Source organism: Orcinus orca, chromosome 10, assembly GCF_937001465.1.
Source record: "Orcinus orca chromosome 10, mOrcOrc1.1, whole genome shotgun sequence".
NCBI lineage: Eukaryota > Metazoa > Chordata > Mammalia > Artiodactyla > Delphinidae > Orcinus > Orcinus orca.
Window position 1 is genome coordinate 25,767,020 of NC_064568.1, and position 18,373 is coordinate 25,785,392.

General features: G+C 43.8%; 1 protein-coding gene across 9 annotated transcripts in view; it reads left to right on the top strand.

Annotated features, from left to right (window-relative positions):
• PRICKLE2 (prickle planar cell polarity protein 2) overlaps positions 1–15,728 on the top strand; it is a 342,455-nt gene extending 326,727 nt beyond the window's left edge. For all 9 annotated transcript variants that reach the window (XM_033424782.2, XM_033424776.2, XM_049715455.1 and 6 more), the window contains one exon: positions 13,549–15,728. In XM_033424782.2, the coding sequence (XP_033280673.1) occupies positions 13,549–14,423 (875 nt within the window). In that variant the 3' untranslated portion in view covers positions 14,424–15,728. The remainder of the gene's footprint in view (positions 1–13,548) is intronic.
• Positions 15,729–18,373: the final 2,645 nt, after the last annotated feature.

Below are 18,373 nucleotides of genomic sequence, written 5' to 3' on the forward strand. Positions count from 1 at the left end.
CTTAGTTGGGAAAAAACGATCCCAAGGGACCTGAGCAGACTACCCACATGCATTTAAGTCAGCTGGTACCCCAAAGATATTTTTTATGGTCTCAGACAGTTAGCCTGGGTAGAGCCCTTGACTTTTGGTGATGCTCAGACTTGATACAGCTTCACGTTCACATTCACGTTCTAAACCAGAGGTTGAAACTGTTTCTAGAAAGTGCCAGATAGTAAATAGTATACGCTTTGCAAGTCATGCAGTCTCTGTGACAGTGACTCACTTCTCCCATTATAGCAAGGAAGCAGCCATAAACAGCATGCAAATAGATGGAGTTGTGTTCCAATAAAACTTTATTTACAAAAATAAGTACATAGCGAGCTGGATTCGGCCCATGGGCCATCGTTTGCAAACCCCTATTCTAAACAATTCCTTTTTCTTCATGTCTCTGCTTCAGAAAAAAAAAAAAATATTAGGAAGACCTTACTAAATCATCAGTATGGGTTGTAAATGTATAGAGGGCAAAAAGTGAGTAGATATTCTTTCTTTTACTGAATTGCATCTTTCAAGTTGGCAGAAACACAGTTCTCTGCCTACGCCAGTTGTGGGTTTTTTTGTTTTGGTTTGGTTTTTTTGTTTGTTTTCGCAGGGGTGGAGTACGGCTAGAAGGGGCAATAAGTGAGGAACAGAAAGAGGTGCCAGTACGTTTAAGTCTGCATTTTCTTCTCTCTGGCTTGAGCGAATACCTTCTGCTCTTAGAATAGAGGGAGGGAGCCCCGCAAAGATTGCCCTTCTCTTCCATCAGACCCAGAGCATTCTTTGAAGGTAGTGATTTTTCTCACTGTCACTGGCTTCTGTTGAGACCTCCTATTTGCAGGGAGGAGGCATTGCTTGGACAGAAACGCTGGAGTGTTGTTTAAAGCGCCCTGGCTGCATTTTCGGGTTGACAGTTTAACCACAGGGAACCGCAGGCTAAATTCGATACTGACGTCTCCTTGTTGGGGCACCTGAGGGAAACCCCCAGCCCCTGCGGCATGTGGACATTTCTGTCGCTCCTGGCCACGCCGACCCCAGGGATAAGGATAAATCGAGGCGTTTAACTCCACGGTCACCATCCAGTGCCTCTCACAAAGCCTGCTTTATTAGAAGAGGAGAAAACCCTCTCTGTCTATTAATAAGACGGAGTTCCACTGGAGAGGAAAGCGACCTGGCATCTGTGTCTCGTGCTTCCCGGTGGGAACTTCTGCCAGGCTCTCCAGAATGTGTTGGGGCCCTGAAGATGCTAGTGTTAAGTGCGGGGTCAGACGATGGGCTTCCGCCAGAGCTCTCTGGAGAACTTAGTGTGCAGTTTCCACCTCCCATACCACAGCTGTGCTCGTTCACACATACACACACACACACACACACACACACACACACGTTATGGCTTGGGCAGCGAGAAGAGTAAAGTTCATTCATTGCAGAAGAGCAGAGTGGCGTTGAAAACCCCATTTGGTGGGACTATATTGGTTTGCAGTGTTTTGACACTGAGTGTCATGCGACACAGACAAGTGGAACAGAGAGTTGCATTTCCTCTGGGTAGAGACGTCAGCCCCAGCTTCAGTTTAGAGGCACAAATTATTTTTATCATTATTTTAGTGGCTCATCTTCGGTGAACATCATGATGTGTCTGGTCCTGTGTGGCTCGTCTCGGGTTCGTTCCTTCATATAATCACGCCTTCAGCAAGTATTTGTTTGTCTTTACAGTTGGCTGGGTGTAAATTTCTTGGAGCATGCGCTCTTTCACTGGGGACTCCTAGGCCTTGCTTACTTCCTTCCCATGCATCGAGTACCAGCTACTGAGATCGGGGCTAGCCAGCAGGAGCCAGCTCCTGCCCTCTTGGAGCGTATAGGCTCGCCAAGGAGATGGAGAGGAAATCAAAACTACCCAGATTTACGGTAGTTGTGATGAGGCTTCAAGACGTAAGGTGGGACTTCCCTGGCGCTCCAGTGGTTAAGACTCTGTGCTTCCACTGCAGGGGGCACAGGTTCGGTCCCTGGTCAGGGAACTAAGATCCTGCATGCCGCGCAGCATGGCCAAAAAAATAAATGAAATAAAAACGAAAGGTATGTATTTTCTCACCCAATCATCACTAAAGCTTTTGAACTCAGGTACTGTTGTTAGGCCCATTTTACACATGCATCTCAAGAGGTTCAGAAGTTGCCCCAAGTCACCTTTCAGTTCTGCTCAGAGTGAGTTAGAGAGGGAAGGAGAGTTTCTCAGGGTGAGATGTGAGCTGGGATAGTATAGGTCCATCTTGGGGACATGGAAGCTGCTAATTTAAACAGATCTCCAGCAGTGTGATCAATAAGACAAAATATTTTTGCAGTTTGAGGGGCCAACTATAAACCACACGTTCCTCTAATATTGGAGAAGCGCCAGATGGTGGGCCGTGTAATGAACGGCCAGAGACAATGAGATTGATTCGTGTGACCGTGGGTTTTTTGGTTCCTGATGATTGGCATGCCCTCATCCAAATTACAATCGGGTAATCTTTTAAGTCCTGGCCTGCTCCAGGTCAGAGGGTGGTTGCGTTTTCCTAGCTGTGGGCAGCGTGAGGATTCATTTACCTTAACTCCCCCAGCAGGATGCCCAGCACTGCTAGTTCCAGTGTGGTAAACGGGGGGGCAAGATCCCTGCTCCCAGAGGGCATCCATTTGCCTACCAACTTAAACATAAATTTAAGAAAATAAGTCAGAGTGGGGTCTTTAAACAAGGGTCAGGTGCTACAGAGTGACTGTTTGGGGGTGGGGGACAACTTTGCTCCTTGAGAAAGAACAATCAGGGCAGGCACCATGGAAGAGGTGGTATTTACATGAGGTCCTTAGTGATCCAAAGAAGGCAGCCACGCAAAGGGGAGAGTTTTCCATAAGGGGCTGATATGAGCTTGCTGGTGTGTGTAAGCGCGACTAAAGCAGAGTCAGCCAGGGAGGAGCATTTAGTCCACCATCTTGGAGAGACTTTGACATCTGCATAAGGTTTCTGGATTTGACCAGTAGTGAAATTAACCACAGAGCCGCTCTGTTTAGAGGCAGGCACACAATTATCGCTCATCTCTGGGCAACACTGGCCATTTTGTGCATGGCCTGCGTGTAAGAAGCCCCTGAAGGGGACTCTGAGTTAATAAATGAGAACATACACATTTCTCCTGTCTGGAGTGAGCCGGTGGCCTTTCCAATCCTGCCCGCACATCTCCCAGCTTACGTTTAAGTAAAACTGATAGTGGACTCTGAGCTTGAGCAACAGGGCTCTCTAGTTCTTGCCAGAGGACTTTTCTTTTGTGGGGATTGGAGATGCTGAAGGGTGTCCTGAGATTTCCCAGGAGGCAGAAGTACAGTTCAATAGGGCATCATCACCTCCCAGCAGAGTGGAAGCTGTCCTTCCTCACGTTTACTTCCTCATTGAATATGAATGTATTCACACACAGGACATTCTCAGAAATGCATGACTTTGGGGCTTATAAAAGACAGGTTCAGGAAAACAGCATGTTTGGGAATGTATAGTATTTGCTAGATTATTTACCCCGACCCTAATTCCAAAAGCCCCGCAGAGATCATCGCTCCCACCCATGTAGCTTTTGTTCTCAGTGTGATTTTTGAAGGATTTTTTTTCCTTCCTTACTAGAGTTTATCTGCCCAGGCTAGTCATTCATCATCTTGCGTTGCTATCCTCTCCGCTCCGCCTTCAGCTTGGGGAGGTTCTGGAAGTGATTAGCTGTTGTAAATCAGCTTTTATGATGTGTATGTCACAGATAAGCAGCTCGGAAAGCAGGAGTCAGAGAACTCCACTCCTCTTACCCTGCCAGTTATCCCAGTAATGAAATTTAAAAAAAAAGAAGTGACTGGAAAGTATGATGTTGGGCAGAATAGTTTCTTTGTAGGCATATCTAACGTTTAAACTGAGCTCTTTAACGAGAACACTGCATTATTTTTACACCGTTTTATTGAGTTATAACCTACATAAGGTAAAGCAAACAAATAGTTAAACTGCACCTCAAGGCATTTTTACATGTGCGTCCTTTTATAATCATCACCCAGCTCTAGGTAGAGAACATTTCCTGCGCCCTGGACATTTCCCTGTGCCCCTCCCACTCTTCTGACCTCTGTCACCACAGACAGCCTTAGCCTGTTCTTGAGCTTCACGTAAATGGAATCGTACTGCCTGTACTCTTTTGTGTCTCTTGGCGTTTTCTGTGAGATTCATCCATGCTGTCCATGTAGTTATTCATTCTCGTTGTGTAGTATTCCAGTATAGCATGGTTTCTCAACTGGGGTATTATTGACATTTGGGGCTGGATAATTCTTTGTTGTGGGGACTGTCCTGTGCATTATAGGGTGTTTAGCAGCGTCCCTCTGGTCTCTACACACTACACACTAGTAGCATCCCCTACCCCCAGTAATTTTCCCTGGAATTGAAAACCTTTGCATCACATAACTATACTACAATTTTTAAGAAACTTTTTATTTGGAAATAAATTCAAACTTATTGAAAAGTTGCAAAAATGAAACAAACAATACCCATAAAGTATTTACCTAGATTCACCTATTGTTAACATTTTACCCGTTTGGTTTATCATTTGCCCTCTCTTGTGTACACACACACACACACACACACACACACACACACACACACGTGCGCGCAGTGTATTTCTGAACCATTTGAGAGCGAGTTGCATCCATCTTGGCCATTTACTACCATATACTTCCGTGTGTATTTCCCAAGAATAAGGATCTTCTCTGACATTATCCTAATTATCAGTTAACCACAGTATATTTAGCATAATACATTTATGAGTTAGCCCATGTCCCAATTTTTGCATTTGAGGAAAATTTATCCTTTGTAGCATTTATTTTCATTACAGTGCAGGTTCCAGTCCAGGATCAGGTATTGTATATAGTTGCTGTGGTTCCTTAATATCCTTTAGTCTAGAACATTCACTCAGTCTTTGTCTTTTATGATACTGAATTTCTTTTTAAAAATACAATCCCTTTTCTTCTTAATAGAATATTCCTCATTTGGGGTTCGTCTGGTCTTTCCTCCTGAATCCATTCAGGGTATGTGTTTTTGACTGAAAGACTCCATAGGTGGTAGTGTGTCCTGCTTAGGGAATCCCATCTGGAGGGACATGGTGTCAGTGGCACCTCGTCCGTGATGGAGGTGGTCAGAGTGTTGTCTGATTATTCCACTGTATAGTTACTAAATTTTCTCTTATAGATAATAAGCGATATGTGGGGAGCCACTTAACAACACCATGCAGATATCCTGCTCCCCAATCAAATTTTACCCCCTAAATTTAGCATATTTCGTGTCTTGCATGAGCCAGTCTTTACCTGCAGTGGTTACAAAACGATGATCTTCCAAATCCAGCACTCTTCCTGCACGCACACTCCAGCCTGTTATGTACAAGGGCCCACGCTCCTCCCCCATTTATTTGCTGGTATTTTTATCTGTTATCAGTATGGATTCTTGAATTCTGGTTTGCTCAGTGGTTTATAAATCAGTACTGTCTGAATTGCTCAGCTTTGGCTGGTGGGATCCCTTTGAAGTTGGGTCCTGTATTCTGAAAACCAACCCCCCTTCATTTTTGTTTTCTGTGTTTGTTTTTTTTTTTTTACCAGGGGCATTTATTTATTTATTTTTTTAACATCTTTTTGTTGTTGTTGTATTTTATTTTATTTATCTTTTTATACAGCAAATTCTTATTAGTCATCCATTTTATACACATCAGTGTATACATGTCAATCCCAATTGCCCAATTCATCACACCACCCCCACCACCACCCCCCTGCAGCTTTCCCCCCTTGGTGTCCATACGTTTGTTCTCTACATCTGTATCTCAATTTCTGCCCTGCAAACCGGTTCATCTGAACCATTTTTCTAGGTTCCACATATATGCATTAATATACGATTTTTGTTAGTCTCTTTCTGACTTACTTCACGCTGTATGATAGTCTCTAGATCCATCCACGTCTCAACAAATGACCCAATATCGTTCCTTTTTATGGCTGAGTAATATTCCATTGTATATATGTACCACATCTTCTTTATCCGTTTGTCTGTCGATGGGCATTTAGGTTGCTTCCATGACCTGGTTATGGTAAAGAGTGCTGCAGTGAACACGGGTGCATGTGTCTTTTTGAACTATGGTTTTCTCTGAGTATATACCCAGTAGTGGGATTGCTGGATCATATGGTAATTCTATTTTTAGTTTTTTAAGGAACCTCCATACTGTTCTCCATGGTGTCTGTATCAATTTACATTCCCACCAACAGTGCAAGAGGGTTCCCTTTTCTCCACACCCTCTCTAGAATTTGTTGTTTGTAGATTTTCTGATGATGGCCATTCTAACTGGTGTGAGGTGATACCTCATTGTAGTTTTGATTTGCATTTCTCTAATAATTAGTGATGTTGAGCAGATTTTCATGTGCTTCTTGGCCATCTGTATGTCTTCTTTGGAGAAATGTCTATTTAGGTCTTCTGCCCATTTTTGGATTGGGTTGTTTGTTTCTTTAATATTGAGCTGCATGAGCTGTTTATATATTTTGGAGATTGGAGATTAATCCTTTGTCCGTTGATTCGTTTGCAAATATTTTCTCCCACTCTGAGGGTTGTCTTTTTGTCTTGTTTATGGTTTCCTTTGCTGAGCAAAAGCTTTGAAGTTTCATTAGGTCCCATTTGTTTATTTTTGTTTTCATTTCCATTACTCTAGGAGGTGGATCAAAAAAGATCTTGCCGTGATTTATGTCAAAAAGTGTTCCTCCGGGCTTCCCTGGTGGCACAGTGGTTGAGAGTCCGCCTGCCGATGCAGGGGATACGAGTTCGTGCCCCAGTCCGGGAGGATCCCATGTGCCGCTCCGGCTGGACCTGTGAGCCATGGCCGCTGAGCCTGCGCGTCCAGAGCCTGTGATCCGCAGCGGGAGAGGCCACAACAGTGAGAGGCCTGCGTACCGAAAAAGAAATAAAAGTGTTCTTCCTATGTTTTCCTCTAAGAGTTTTATAGTGTCTGGTCTTACATTTAGGTCTCGAGTCCATTTTGAGTTTATTTTTGTGTATGGTGTTAGGGGGTGTTCTGATTTCATTCTTTTACATGTAGCAGTCCAGTTTTCCCAGCACCACTTATTGAAGAGGCTGTCTTTTCTCCATTGTGTATTCTTGCCTCCTTTGTCATAGATTAGTTGACCATAGGTGCATGGGTTTATCTCTGGGCTTTCTATCTTGTTCCATTGATCTATGTTTCTGTTTTTGTGCCAGTACCATATTGTCTTGATTACTGTAGCTTTGTAGTATAGTCTGAAGTCAGGGAGTCTGATTCCTCCAGCTCCTTTTTTTTCCCTCAAGACTGCTTTGGCTATTCGGGGTCTTTTGTGTCTCTATACACATTTTAAGATGTTTTGTTCTAGTTCCATAAAAAATGCCATTGGTAATTTGTTAGTGATTGTGTTGAATCTGTAGATTGCTTTGGGTAGTATAATCATTTTCACAATATTGATTCTTCCAATCCAAGAACATGGTACATCTCTCCATCTGTTGGTATCATCTTTAATTTCTTTCATCAGTGTCTTATAGTTTTCTGCATACAGGTCTTTTGTCTCCCTAGGTAGGTTTATTCCTAGGTATTTTATTCTTTTTGTTGCAGTGGTAAATGGGAGTGTTTCCTTAATTTCTCTTTCAGATTTTTCATCATTTGTGTATAGGAATGAAAGAGATTTCTGTGCATTAATTTTGTATCCTGCAACTTTACACAATTCATTGATTAGCTCTAGTAGTTTTCTGGTGGCACCTTCGGGGTTCTCTATGTATAGTATCATGTCAGCTGCAAACAGTGACAGTTTTACTTCTTCTTTTCCAATTCGTATTCCTTTTATTTATTTTTCTTCTCTAATTGCCGTGGCTAGGACTTCCAAAACTATGTTGAATAATAGTGGTGAGAGTGGGCATCCTTGTCTCGTTCCTGATCTTAGAGCAAATGCTTTCAGTTTTTCACCATTGAGAATGATGTTTGCTGTGGGTTTGTCATATATGGCCTTTATTATGTTGAGGTAGGTTCCCTATGTGCCCAGTTTCTGGAGAGTTTTTATCATAAACGGGTGCTGAATTTTGTCGGAAGCTTTTTCTGCATCTATTGAGATGATCATATGGGTTTCATTCTTCAGTTTGTTAATACAGTGTAGCACATTGATTTGCATATATTGAAGAATCCTTGCATCCCTGGGATAAATCCCACTTGATCATGGTGTATGATACTTTTAATGTGTTGTTGGATTCTGTTTGCCAGTATTTTGTTGAGGATTTTTGCGTCTATATTCATCAGTGATATTGGTCTGTAAAAATTTTCTCTTTTTGTAGTATCTTTGTCTGGTTTTGGTATCAGGGTGATGGTGGCCTCATAGAATGAGTTTGGGAGTGCTCCTTCCTCCGCAGTTTTTAGAAGAGTTTGAGAAGGATGGGTGTTAGCTCTTCTCTAAATGTTTGATAGAATTCACCTGTGAAGCCATCTGGTCCTGGACTTTTGTTTGTTGGAAGATTTTTCATCACAGTTTCAATTTCATTACTTGTGATTGCTCGGTTCATATTTTCTCTTTCTTCCTGGTTCAGTCTTGGAAGGTTATACCTTTCTAGGAATTTGTTCATTTCTTCCAGGTTGTCCATTTTTATTGGCATAGAGTCGTTTATAGTAGTCTCTTAGAATGCTTTTTATTTCTGCGGTGTCTGTTGTAACTTCTCCTTTTCCATTTCTAATTTTGTTGATTTGAGTCCTCTCCCTCTTTTTCTTGATGAGTCTGGCTAATGGTTTATCAATTTTGTTTATCTTCTCAAAGAACCAGCTTTTAGTTTTATTGATCTTTGCTATTGTTTTCTTTGTTTCTCTTTCATTTATTTCTGCTCTGAACTTTATGATTTCTTTCCTTCTGCTGACTTTGGGTTTTGTTCTTTCTCTAGTTCCTTTAGGTGTAAGGTTAGATTGTTCATTTGAGATTTTTCTTATTTCTTGATGTAGGCTTCTATAGCTATAAACTTCCCTCTTAGAACTGCTTTTGCTGCATCCCATAGGTTTTGGATTGTCGTGTTTTCATTCTCATTTGACTCTAGGTATTTTTTGATTTCTTGGTTATTTAGTAACATATTGTTTAGCCTCCATGTGTTTGTGTTTTTTACGTTTTTTCCCATGTAATTCATTTCTAATCTCATAGCGTTGTGGTCAGAAAAGATGCTTGATATGATTTCAATTTTCTTAAATTTACTGAGGATTGATTTGTGACCCAAGATGTGCTCTATCCTGGAGAATGTTCCGTGCGCACTTGAGAAGAAAGTGTAATCTGCTGTTTTTGGGTGGAATGTCCTATAAATATCAGTTAAATCTATCTGGTCTGTTGTGTCATTTAAAGCTTTGTTACCTTATTTATTTTCACTTTGGATGATCTGTCCGTTGGTGTAAGTGAGGTGTTAAAGTCCCCCACTATTATTGTGTTACTGTCAATTTCCTCTTTTATAGCTGTTAGCAGTTGCCTTATGTATTGAGGTGCTCCTACGTTGGGTGCATATATATTTATAATTGTTATATCTTTTTCTTGGATTGATCCCTTGGTCATTATGTAGTGTCCTTCCTTGTCTTTTGTAACATTCTTATTTTAAAGTCTATTTTTTTCTGATATGAGTTATTGCTACTCCAGCTTTCTTTTGGTTTCCATTTTCATGGACTATCCTTTTCCATCCCCTCTCTTTCAGTCTATATGTGTCCCTAGGTCTGAAGTGGGTCTCTTGTAGACAGCATATATATGGGTCTTGTTTTTGTATGCATTCAGCAAGCCTGCGTCTTTTGGTTGGAGCATTTAATCCGTTCATGTTTAAGGTAATTATCGATATGTATGTTCCTTTGACCATGTTCTTGATGTTTTGGGTTTGTTTTTGTAGGTCCTTTTCTTCTCTTGTGTTTCCCACTTAGAGAAATTCCTTTAGCATTTGTTGTAGAGGTGGTTTGGTGGTGCTGAATTCTCTCAGCTTTTGCTTGTCTGTAAAGCTTTTGATTTCTCCATCAAATCTGAGTGAGATCCTTGCTGGCTAGAGTAATCTTTGTTGTAGGTTCTTCCCTTTCATCACTTTAAGTATATCATGCCACTCCCTTCTGGCTTGTAGAGTTTCTGCTGAGAAGTCAGCTGTTAACCCTGTGGGAGTCCCCTTGTATGTTATTTGTCGTTCTTTGCTTGCTGCTTTCAATAATTTTTCTTTGTCTTTAATTTTTGCCAGTTTGATTACTATGTGTCTTGGCATATTCGTCCTTGGGTTTATCCTGTATGGGACTCTCTGCGCTTCCTAGACTTGGGTGGCTATTTCCTTTCCCATGTTAGGGAAGTTTGTTTTTTTTTTCTTTTTTTGCGGTACGCAGCCCTCTCACTGTTGTGGCCTCTCCCACTGCAGAGCACAGGCTCCAGACGTGCAGACTCAGTGGCCATGGCTCTCGGGCCCAGCCGCTCGGCGGCATGTGGGATCTTCCTGGACCGGGGCACGAACCCGTGTCCCCTGCATCGGCAAGCGGACTCTCAACCACTGCGCCACCAGGGAAGCCCCTGTTTGTTCTTTAATTCTTCTAGGTCTTTGTTAAACATTTCTTGCATCTTCTCGATCTTTGCCTCGATTCTTTTTCCAAGGTCCTGGATCATCTTCACTATCATTATCCTGAATTCTTTTTCTGGAAGGTTGCCTATCTCCACTTCATTTAGTTGTTTTTCTGGGGTTTTATCTTGTTCCTTCATTTGGTACATAGACCTCTGCCTTTTCATCTTGTCTATCTTTCTGTGAATGTGGTTTTTGTTCCACAGGCTGCTGGATTGTAGTTCTTCTTGCTTCTGCTGTCTGCCCTCTGGTGGATGAGGCTATCCAAGAGGCAAGTTTCCTGATGGGAGGCACTGGTGGTTGGTAGAGCTGGCTGTTGCTCTGGTGGGCAGAGCTCAGTAAAACTTTAATCCGTTTGACTGCTGATGGGTGGGGCTGGGTACCCTCCCTGTTGGTTGCTTGGCCTGAGGCAACCCAACACTGGAGCCTACCTGGGCTCTTTGGTGGGGCTAATGGCGGACTCTGGGAGGGCTCATGCCAAGGAGTACTTCCTAGAACTTTTGCTGCCCGTGTTCTTGTCCCCACCGTGAGCCACAGTCAGCCCCTGCCTCTGCAGGAGACCCTCCAACACTAGCAGGGAGGTCTGGTTCAGTCTCCCCCGGGGTCACTGCTCCTTCCCCTGGGTCCCGATGCGCACACTACTTTGTGTGTGCCCTCCAAGAGTGGAGTCTCTGTTTTCCCCGGTCCTGTCGAAGTCCTGCAATCAAATCCCACTAGCCTTCAAAGTCTGATTCTCTAGGAATTCCTCCTCCCGTTGCCAGACCCCCAGGTTGGGAAGCCTGACGTGGGGCTCAGAACCTTCACTCCAGTGGGTGCACTTCTGTGGTGTAAGTGTTCTCCAGTCTGTGAGTCACCCTCCCAGCAGTTATAGGATTTGATTTTACTGTGATTGCGCCCCTCCTACCATCTCATTGTGGCTTCTCCTTTGTCTTCGCACGTGGGGTATCTTTTTTGGTGAGTTCCAGTGTCTTCCTGTCGATGATTGTCCAGCTGCTAGCTGTGATTCTGGTGTTCTCACAAGCCTCCCTTCGATTTTTATTTTTAACACTTCCTTACTTTTTGGCATAACAAGGTGTTCCAGGCTCATCTTTTACCTTCCCTCCTCCTATCCTGGAATTAGCCATTTCTCCAAAAAGTCCTGCCTGATTCCTTTTAATGGGGAATGCTAGAAAATACCACAATTTATTTATCCTTCCTCCTGTTAATTGACGTTTGAATTGTTTTTAGTTCTGGACTGTTATAAAGAAAGCTTCTCTGAATACCCTTGTACATTTTTTGGATGCATAAACTGTTTTCGGTTGGGTATATAACCAAGAGTGGCAATGGAAAGTCACAGAACAGAACAACAAGGACTATTGTATAGCACAGGGAATTATATTCAATATCTTGTAGTGACCTATACTGGAAAATAATCTGAAAAAGAAAATTTATATATATATTTATATATATGTGGAAAGAATTTATATACAATGTGTATATATAGAAAGAATTTATATCTATCTATATATATATATATAAACTGAATCACTTTGCTGCACACCTGAATCATTGTAAATCAACTGTATTACAATTTTAAAAATAACATACATATGTACACACATAAATAAATAAAAAGAAGGACACAGGATCTCCTCTCTGGCTATATACCCAACAGAAATGAGTACATTAAGTCCATCAAAAAAGTGAACACAGGTATTCAAAGCAACTTTGTTCATAATTCATGTATGTATATATATACACACACACATACATATATATACACATACACACACATATATATGTATATTTAGCTTTAGTGGGTATTGCTAAGTACTGTTTCAAAGTGCTCGTAACAGTTTTGTGAGGGGAGCCAAAGTTGTTGGCCCCGTTAGGTGGGGTAATCGGTGGCAGGGGTTCTAATGGGCCAGTGCAATCCAAAGACATGTTGTCTGTGACCAGAAATGGCAAAGCTGCTCATCTTTTCCATTGATAATGAGTGGGAAATGCTGAGATTTTGCCACCTGGTCCATTCTTAAACTGCTGTTCTAGCGAGTGCTGCTTTAAGATGGGCAGAATGGAAGTTTCTGAAGTCAAGAATCTCCTGCTCCCTTCAACATGGTTTTCATCTCAGTGATGGCAGTGACAGCATGTAGGGAATGCAGGATCATTGCTAGGGGCTCCTGCTGTTAGAGAGCATTCGGGTCACTGCTTTGTTTTAAAAAGTGTCTCCCCAGGAGAAGGAGGAATGCCCCCCGGAGTCCCGCTCACATCTTCTGACTGCTAGGGGCCATTTGGAACCCTGAAACAGTCATTTACTGAACACCCTGAGAGAGTAAATATCCTTCTGTCTACACCCAGGGAGCCACTTAGTTTTCAAGACATCTGGGATAGAGGCCCAGGGACAGCAGGCAGAGCAGGAAATTGCTGGAGGTAAACACGGAAGTGAACTGGTCCAGTATTATGGGACTAGACTCTAGGCTCAGTGTTGCTAGGAACTGCTTGGGCGTGGCCCGGCCTCTATAGCTTAAAGGTTCTTTGTCCAGCATATCTCTCCTGTGGAGCTTATAGTCATCATTAGAACCAGCGAGGTGATTGAGCACTTTTTAAAGTGAATTTCTGAACAGAAGAAACATCACTTATAAGATACATGATGGGCTCTTAAGTAATTTTGATGAACCTTTGGAGGAATTCATGACTATTAAAAAAACATCTCGTGGATGCATTTTAACCAGGTGTCCCCTCTAAGTGGACACTGGCCCGCTATGGAATGGGGAGAGCCCTCCTGCATACTTTCTGAGCGAGCCTGTGTGCAGTGTGCAACTGTGCAACCGTATGCAGCGACCCTGGATAGATAACGGTTCAGATGACCCACAGCGACGGGACTCCCATGGCTGCACGTTTGCATTAACCTCTGTGAACCTTTCCTCTCTCTCCCCCAGGCCTCTCCGCAGATGGTGGTGCCAAGCGCCAGGAGCACCTCTCCCGGTTTTCCATGCCCGATCTCAGCAAAGACTCTGGGATGAACGTGTCCGAGAAGCTGAGCAACATGGGCACGCTGAACTCGTCCATGCAGTTCCGCAGCGCCGAGTCTGTTCGCAGCCTGCTCTCCGCCCAGCAGTACCAGGAGATGGAGGGAAACCTCCACCCTCTCGGCAACCCCATCAGGTACAGAGACCTGCAGGCCCACGGAAGGATGCATCAGAGCTTTGATTTCGATGGGGGGATGGCGGGCAGCAAGCTGCCGGGGCCGGAGGGTGTGAGGATGCAGCCCATGAGCGAGCGCACGCGGCGGAGAGCCACTTCCCGCGAAGACAACCGCCGCTTCCGACCTCACCGCTCCCGGCGATCCCGACGCTCTCGCTCAGACAACGCCCTCCACCTGGCCAGCGAGCGCGAGGCCATCTCTCAGTTAAAAGAAAGGCCCCCCCTGAGAGCCAGGGAGGATTATGATCAGTTCATGCGCCAGCGGAGCTTCCAGGAGAGCCTGGGCCAGGGGTCCCGGAGGGACCTGTACGGCCGGTGCCCCCGGACTGTATCGGACCTGGCTCTGCAGAACGCCTTTGGGGAGCGATGGGGACCCTACTTCACTGAGTACGATTGGTGTTCCACCTGCTCTTCGTCCTCGGAGTCTGACAACGAGGGCTATTTCCTAGGAGAACCCATCCCCCAGCCCGCCCACCTGCGATACGTCACGAGTGATGAGTTACTGCACAAATACAGCTCGTACGGCCTCCCCAAGTCTTCCACGCTAGGTGGCAGGGGACAGTTGCACAGCAGGAAAAGACAAAAGAGCAAAAACTGTATCATTTCTTAATCCGATGGGGGTCAGGGGATAGGGGAAGATGGGAGGTAAGAATGTAAATTCAGAAACTTGCACTGTTTTAAATTTTAAAGCTCTTTGCTTTGGTGGTTCCAGGGAGAGATGAGAAGAGCTCTCTGTTGATGGCGGCAAGGTCACCGACTGACTCGATAGGTAGTCACAGTTCTTGGCATGTTGAATATTATTTGCACATTTCACTTTGGAAACGCTATAGACTCTACGGAGGCCAGGATTGGTCACCTCCTTCCCGTCCGTCTGTGTTGAGCTGCCACTGGCAAGATGGCAAAATTGTTTCCCGCTCGCTTATATATTATAGCCTCTCTGGTTCTCTCCCTTTTAGGACCCTTTTTCCAGTACGTAATTTGTTTATTAGCCAGGACCCAAGACTAAGTTATTTACATGTCCATTGTAAATGCGATGTAAATGAGAGTTCTGATAAAATATTTTTGTATTTTGTAATATCGAAGGAATTTCTATATCGTAGGACTCAGTGGAGCCTTGCATGCACGTCCAGCATCGTCTTTGAGTAGTACTCCAAGGTGGTCCAGGACCACTTTTTTTTTTTTTTTCTTTTTTCTATACAAATTTGTTACATGTCAGTGAGACCTTTTTCAAAGGAGTTTATTCAATTTGGCTTTTTGTGGCTGAAAAACAAAAATTGCCTATTACACCCAAAGCATTTGATGCTCCATCTATCTTGCGGAGCCATCCTTAAGTCCGCTCCCAGCCTCAGTAGAATCTCTTCTCTACAAAGTGATAGTAACTTTTTTTTTAATTTATAATTGCTGGCGTAACTTTTGCCAATTAGAAAAGCCAACCAGTGTCAGTCAGGTTCCGTGAGAAACGCCATCCCTGCTGGGAACACTGAAGTTGCTTACCATTGAGCTATCCCTTGGGGAACATAAAGTGTCTGTGAGTGGTGCGGTTTGTGTGATGTCAGCATGACATTGTTTTGAATGTGGCATTATTTCCTGGTGCTCGTTTCCTGGATCGTATTATCCGCTTTCCTTTACCAAGGCAGACAGCTGCCTTAGCCTAACAACCGGTTGTCCTCAGCGCAAATGAACTTCAGCTTTGGGAATTTCGGGCCAGAAAGGTTCCGAGGGACTCTGGGAGTGATGGTGTGTTCTAGGTCGTAGGTCATACGTGGAGAAGGAACAGGTCAAGGGTAGAGACTGAAGGGGAATATGAAGGAAGGTCAGAGCAAAGAAGAACTTCTGGAAATGAAGTAGAGGAGACTTGACAACCACCTCGAATAGCCCCCAGTGCTTGTGGGAAAAAAAAAACAACCCAGTTTAATGCGCTCCGTAACCAGAGTATCTGGGTTACCCAGAAAGATTGAGCTGCTCAGGAGATTTCCGTGTTATGGTTTTGAAAAACAGATGTTGCTGAAAGGGGGGTTTCCATTTTGAACTTTGGGGACCGTCAGTCAGATAGAAGATGGGCTCAAAAGTGAGTTTGCTTAAAGAAGACATTTAACGGTTGTGTTGTTTATAGTAAAATAAAACCTCCTACCTTGCTTCAGTTAAAAGTGAAGCGCTTGCTTTTACTTCCATTCTCCTCGTCCCCTTCGTGGATTGTGGCAGTTGAAATAATCCATCGGAGGACCCACCTTTAGTGAGGTGTACTGTCGATGTAGTACACAGTGTATCTCAGTGGCCATCTGCCATGGTGAGGCGAGCGTGGTCTCTCTTCAGTATAGTAGTTAATATTTTCTAGTACTTTTTTATGGGGAGAATGTGAAAAGTGGCTTTTTAGACACCATCCCAAATGGGTCTGGGGGAAGGAAGGCTGTAAAGGATGTGGAAGTGGCACTCCATTCAGGATGTATTAAAATAATTTGCTTTTCAGGTATTAATAAGACATTTGTCATTGTCACTGATGTTTTGAAAAAGCAATGCAAATGTTGGTTGTGGCTGTTTTCCGCATGCTTTCTTCATATCTAAATGCTTCATTAATTACCCAAGCCTCTGGAGAATTAACTCTATTACGTTTGTATAGTGAGTTTGTAAACTGCTTGGCAAACTGATTAAGAAATAATGTACACCACCACGCTACCAGCGTGGCAGGTTTCTGGTAGAAATGGGGCGAGTCCAATTTGGAGTTCTAAGTTGCTGGATGGATGAGAATAGAAAGGCATTTTGGAAAAAGAAGAGAGAGAAAAAAGGAGATCGTTTAACTTAGTAAATAACTGAAAATAATGTCTGTCCTCTGTGGCCTGGATACCAAGGAAAGAAATTCTCCCAGTGAACGTTGCTTTCTCTTTCCTTTTTAGAGTACCTCTTACATTTCCCAGATGAGGCTTTAACCACCGTCAGCAGAAAGAAGAAGGTGGCCTAGAAACTGACACCTAATTAGTGCCCCGAGGGAGAGAGGAATAAGCAATTTCAGATCTAGCTGCCCAGGGAGCATCCATCGGCTGAACTGGTCAGAGCTGGAGGCGTGTTGAGATGCAAGCCTCAGGGTCAGACGGTCTGTAAGCAAGATCACCTCCACCTAGTCCGTCACTGCCAGTGTCTCCTTCCCACCCCACATGCAGCCAGGCACCTTATGGAGAATGCCGATGGAGGACAGGTAAACCCTCACAGTGAGGACGGAACCTGCAAGTATATGCCTTAGAGGGAGCAGGACATCATCGTATCGGGAGTTCCTCCCCTTAGTGATAACTTACACGTAACATCCCAGAATCCCATTCCCCAAAATTCACTGCATCCGTTTCCGAGGCGGGACCTGAGGGTCCTTGCCTGGTCATCGCCAGGAGCTCTTCTTGGTCAAGCGTCATCTGTGGGTGAGGCTCGCACTCACCTCTTCTTAGATCGTCATTTCATCTTTAATAGGCTGTTTTTAGAAAAGTACCACAGTTTATTTTCTTTGCTAATGCCTTGGGGTTTGTTTTGTTTTGTTTGCCTACCTCTTCTCATATTGATCTTCTTATCTTTTGGATAAACCCCCACTTTAGCGTTCATTTCATTTCCTGTCGCTGCTCAATTCAGGGACAACAGAACTGGCCCTTTCCCAAGCAGAAGTCAGTGACAGTTTCCTGAATGGCCCTGCCAGTGCATATCACCCTTGATGTTATGAGCAAGTTTGTTAGCAGGCTGGTGGCATTCAGGTACTCTTCCATCTGTCATAGAATTCTGGGGTTTCTACCAAGTGTGATGGTAAATGAGGTCAGGGAAACCAGAACCATACTTCCCGTTTTGCAGGTGTTCAAGGGGGGGAAATTTTTTAGTGTTGGTTGTTTGACCCCCTCTTTTCATATTCACCTTCTGTTCTCTAGTCCTTCCTTTCCACCCTCAGCCAGCCCCGTGAACAAGCAATTTTGCGTTTCTCATATGTGACCTGAGGACAGCTCTTTCTCATCCTCTTTTCCCATTCTGTAGGATGTTTCTTCAATACACCAAGATTATATTTCTCTCTCCTGCGGCAGCTCTCTGCTTCTTGGGTACCACCAGCCATTGCTGAGTTCAGGTGGGGCCAGTAGTACCACATATGTAGCATGTGCTCTGCCATCCCTGCAACCTGGGCAGATATAACCAAGGTACCACTGTATACTTTCCCAGAGAGCATGGCTGCAGCCTCAGAAATCTTTTCAACACTCCAACCATCCAGGACTAGTTGATCAGAACTGATTTTATTTGTCTGATAACAAATCTTATTTGTGAACTGATTCTTATTTGTCTTTCTACCTTGGGCTCTTTTGCCATTGGCCCAAAACAGTACACCAGCCATTTAGGAAGCATCATCCCTAAATAATTGTGAGACTCCAGTTTCTATGCCCCCGTTTTGGAGATGCTAAAGGAGGCTGACTTCTTTGGGCTAAATGAAGACAACTCTCTTTGGCCTCCTTTTCCATTCTCGTGTTCTTGGTCCTATCACAGAGGTCAGATAAGAGTTCGTCCTATTCTTTGTCTAATCCCACCTTCTAACAAGAAAGAACACAA